The sequence below is a fragment of the Lipotes vexillifer genome, unplaced genomic scaffold, assembly GCF_000442215.2.
Source record: "Lipotes vexillifer unplaced genomic scaffold, Lipotes_vexillifer_v1.1 scaffold1306, whole genome shotgun sequence".
Classification (NCBI taxonomy): Eukaryota; Metazoa; Chordata; class Mammalia; order Artiodactyla; family Lipotidae; genus Lipotes; species Lipotes vexillifer.
In genome coordinates, this window is record NW_006786512.1 from 68,006 (window position 1) to 72,227 (window position 4,222).

Consider the following 4,222-nt stretch of genomic DNA (forward strand, 5'->3'; position numbering starts at 1 on the left):
TCTTTCCCTTTCCCTCCCTCCATCTCCCCCTACCTTTAGTCTGTCTTCATCTGTCTCTCCTTCCTCCCCTGTTTCTCATATCTGTCTGTCTCTCTTTCTTGAAATGTATATACTGAATAAACTATTGTTTAAAAGAACACCACTGCTTCACGTTAAAATAACTGCCCTAAAAAATATCATAAAGAATTATTGGAATAGTTACCCTGTAGCATTATATAAGTCTGCAAGCTGGTACAGGATATCAATTTCTAGTGGGGTGACTTGTCCATAGCGTATGGCACTCTGGGCAAATTCCTCTGGAAGAAAAAGAAAATATTTAAAAATCTTAAAAGATTCTTAACATATAACAAACTTCTACCTTAACCAACTATTATCTGAAAGCTAAAAACATTTCAGTATTATTTTAAAAGTCTAAAACTGAATTTCAATATCTAAGTTCAATTATATAGAAATAACCACAAAAGTATGAAAGCTGGCAAAAGCTAAAATGTTAAGATGATGAAACAGTAACAGCAGATAAAGATAAACTAACTTCAGAGATAAAACAATCTCTTTAGGATCCTCTCTCTTGTCTTGCTTATTTGATTTGGTCTCCAGAGTTACAAGACAAAAGAACTGGCTCTTCTCGAGTCACCTAAAACTTCCCACTACAATTCAGCAAAAGAAGTAGGCTTGCCCATCTTTCTGTGGCAACTCCTTCCTCATACAAACAAGCCGCTGCCACTAACCTGTTTGACAGACTGGGCCAAGGTTCCTTTCAAAACTGTCAAAGCCACTTTTCCATTCCTGACCTCAGCATCCCGTTAAATCCACCTGGATTTCTGGAGACCATTATGGCCCAAGTGAAGCATACATACATGGTAACATACTTTCTAGATCTGGCTTCAGAGTAGTAAACTTAGACCAACCTCATCCCCTAGATAAAGTGAAAATGCTGAGATTCAAATCAACGTGTATTTTTAAAATCTTACCCTTTGTGACTTCAACATCTTTCCTTGTGCCAGCTAGAGTGCTATATATCTTACGAACAAGCTCCATGTTATTCAGTAAGGAGTTAAACGCGTTGAAGTACGAGAAGCTAACCTGGTGTGAGATACTTCCTCCAGCTGCCTAGGAAATGACAACACAGAAAGTTAAACAAACAAACAAAACCAAAAAAATACATTTATGGACACTGAACTTTTCTCAAAAAAGATCCAAAGGAGTCTTCATTACTAAAATGATTAACAGCCAGTCCATAAATACAAGGAAGGTATCGTGCTGAAACACCGTCAGTGTGTTTCATGCCCTCAAGGAAGTCTATGTAATTTAGGTGTTAAGGAAGAAAGCAACATCTGGAAGTTGGACTTCATGGTTCATCTACCTATAAGGTCAAAAACAACAAATACAATTATCACAGATCAAAACCAATGATTATTTAAACAGGATTTTCAAGACCTTCAACTATGGAACTCCTGCTAGTTCTGGATAATCCAAACCTCAATGTACAATATAAGGAGCATTTTTTAAACTTGCTTTTTTTCCCCCACACATATACAAAAACCAGTGGTAACTTTAAATTTTAAGACTATTTCACTATGTCAACTCTCCTAATCTTTTCCTTTTTAAGCTTATTGTTATAGTTAAGATATAAAACAGCCCATGCTAGGTTCTGAATCTCTATCACAAAAGGTACAACTACCAAAAGCTCCAAAAGATGTAGAGAAAATCTAGGGATATAAATCATGTCTTTAGTAGAATAGCGCTAAAGAGGCTCTCTCATGCCTGGGGAAGGATGGGGACAATATGGCCTTCATTACCTCTACAGGGTGAGGAAGTAATTTCTCCCTCTGTCCAACACTTGGACGTAAACTCAAAAGTGAATATTTTTCATAGCTTGCAAAAGCCTAACTTCTAAACCAAGAGGCAGAGGAACCCAGAACTATGAAAAACTCAAAAGAAATACTCAGAAATACCAGTGTGACAACCTTAATCATAAAGGTCTACATTAAGGACAGTATAGGTAATGCTGGGCATATGTTCCCACCCCCACCATCCCTCACACACATGCATTAACCTAAATATATATGATATTTGTATTAGCCTGAATTTGGATACCAGCGACCCAAAAGCCAGACTCAAATTATTTAACACATTCCTCCAGAAATTGAGATGGCATTTGGTAAACTGAGGCTATAACAGGTCTATCTAACCCAACTGGAAAAGATTAAATGGGTCCCCTCACCCCAAGGCACTGAGTGCTTCTCTCTAGGATTTTCTTTCCTTCTTCCCTCCTTCTCTCCCTTCCTTTCTTTCCTTCCTTTCATTTTTTGGCTGGGGTACGAGGTGAGGGTAGGGGAGTGGGAGATGAGTGTCAAGGAGGTGAAATGTGTAGGAGAAAGTGACATGCTCCATGTTCAAATTCACTGAAGAAAAAGAACAGAAGTTGATCTTTCTACCCCCGGGTCTGAATCAGGGATAATGATCTTCAGCTGAAACAACAAAAGCACTCATTGGCTTCCCTCCATTTAAAACAAGCAGCAATCAAAAACTTATACATAAGTGCAACACATGAACAAGAAAACTGATAAGTGAGGACAGTTTCACCATTCTTTGTGAGGAAGTGGATGACATCAGTTTGCTATTGGTCCAGATGATTGCTTTACAGAGATTAGCAGTTTAGAGAACAAAAAACTGTCTGGCCCATGCAGACTGAATGCACAGGTGAAGGGGCAGAGAGAGGAGTGAGCCACAGAAGCTGACGCCCACATATTTCCTCCATACCTTCTGCCACAGCCATGGTTATTAAAACAGTGTAGAGGCCAGTGATGATCCCTCTAGCAAGCAGCACCCTGCTGGCAACAAAGGAAGGAGCCATCCTTATAGCAAGGCTTTGGGAGCCTGGTGGGATGGAAAGAGGCCAAAGGTGAAGGCAGTAGTGTCTGAGAGAAGTACTGCCCACTGGAAAAAGTAACTGCACACCCTTGTCTACAAACTCCCCTGTTTTCTTTAGGGGGACTCTGTAAATGGAAATAAACAATTTGGAAATACATGAGAGCAAGATGGTGGTGCTGAAAAAAGCAGCTATGATCTGGGGAAAGACTATTCACTATCACCCCACCACCACAGGTGGTGTCTAAGGTGTGTCCCTTAGACACACCTGTTTACCTACTACCAAGCAAGCATAAAGTCAGGATAGCTGAGAGTGAGACGGGCCCAGGGGTGCAGTCCAGGACAATGGTTTCAAAGGTTTAAGGAAACAGAAGGGTGAAGTGGTTGCTTTTTACTTACTGAAACTAAGTTCTCCTCCACAAAGGGAGTAAGCATGTGAGACCGAATGGTGACCATGATGTCACTGAAATCCAGGCCAGAAATCATGCCACTTTTGCTTTTGTCTTTCAGTGCAAAGGCTTGTCTTGCATGTTCCAATTGTAGTTCCTGGAGGGAAAGTAGGAAATGGGGCCTTAGGTTAACTAAAGCACATCCCGAGTGTATGTTTTAGAAAAGAAGGATAGACATCCTTCCCCTACATGCATTTACTACAAAAATGAACAATATACAGCTCTGAATATACAACAAAACTCTTCATTTCTTTTTAAAAAGCACGTTTTCCTGAAAATATACTACATGTTACTCCTCAGGAAAAGTGAATCACAGAATGTCAATAAGGAAAAGGGAGGAAAAACAACCTTTGTTTACTTGAGAAGTTTGCATCACTGAAAACTTTTCAGAGTATCTTTTCAGTGCTTTAAGTTCCACCTTTAAAATAACTAGTAACTCTCCTGCTTGAAGGCATTCTTATCATCCAAGAGTACTTTCTGAATTACAGCTGACTCTCCACATCCGAGGGTTCCGCATCCGCAGATTCAACCAACTGAAGTTTGAAACTCTAACGTGAAAGTTATGAATAACAAACTGCATAAATAGTGTTCAGCTATCACTCTGTGTGGCTTTGAGTGATACTCATAAACTGTAGAATAACACAGAAGATCTCTGAACTTTTAAACTACTGGGCAGCTGACTTCTGTAATAGGTGATATCAAAAAAAAAAATGTGCCAGTAATACTCTAAGGACTATATAAAAGTCAAAATTTAGAGCATTTCTGCCCTAAGGACATATGACATAATCCAAATAAATCTGTTATCACAACATAATAATAGTGCTATTAGATGTCATTTTCACACTATTTGCAACTCTGGAAATAATCTTCCTATCTAAGTATATAAATATTTTTTTTTTTTT

General features: G+C 38.9%; 1 protein-coding gene across 3 annotated transcripts in view; it reads right to left on the reverse strand.

The window, feature by feature from the left end:
* SLC25A12 (solute carrier family 25 member 12) overlaps positions 1–4,222 on the reverse strand; it is a 91,848-nt gene that overhangs the window by 40,637 nt on the left and 46,989 nt on the right. For all 3 annotated transcript variants that reach the window (XM_007458832.1, XM_007458833.1, XM_007458834.1), the window contains 3 exons: positions 3,271–3,417; positions 972–1,110; positions 203–296 (listed from right to left, as the gene is read on the reverse strand). In XM_007458832.1, the coding sequence (XP_007458894.1) occupies positions 203–296; positions 972–1,110; positions 3,271–3,417 (380 nt within the window). The remainder of the gene's footprint in view (positions 1–202; positions 297–971; positions 1,111–3,270; positions 3,418–4,222) is intronic.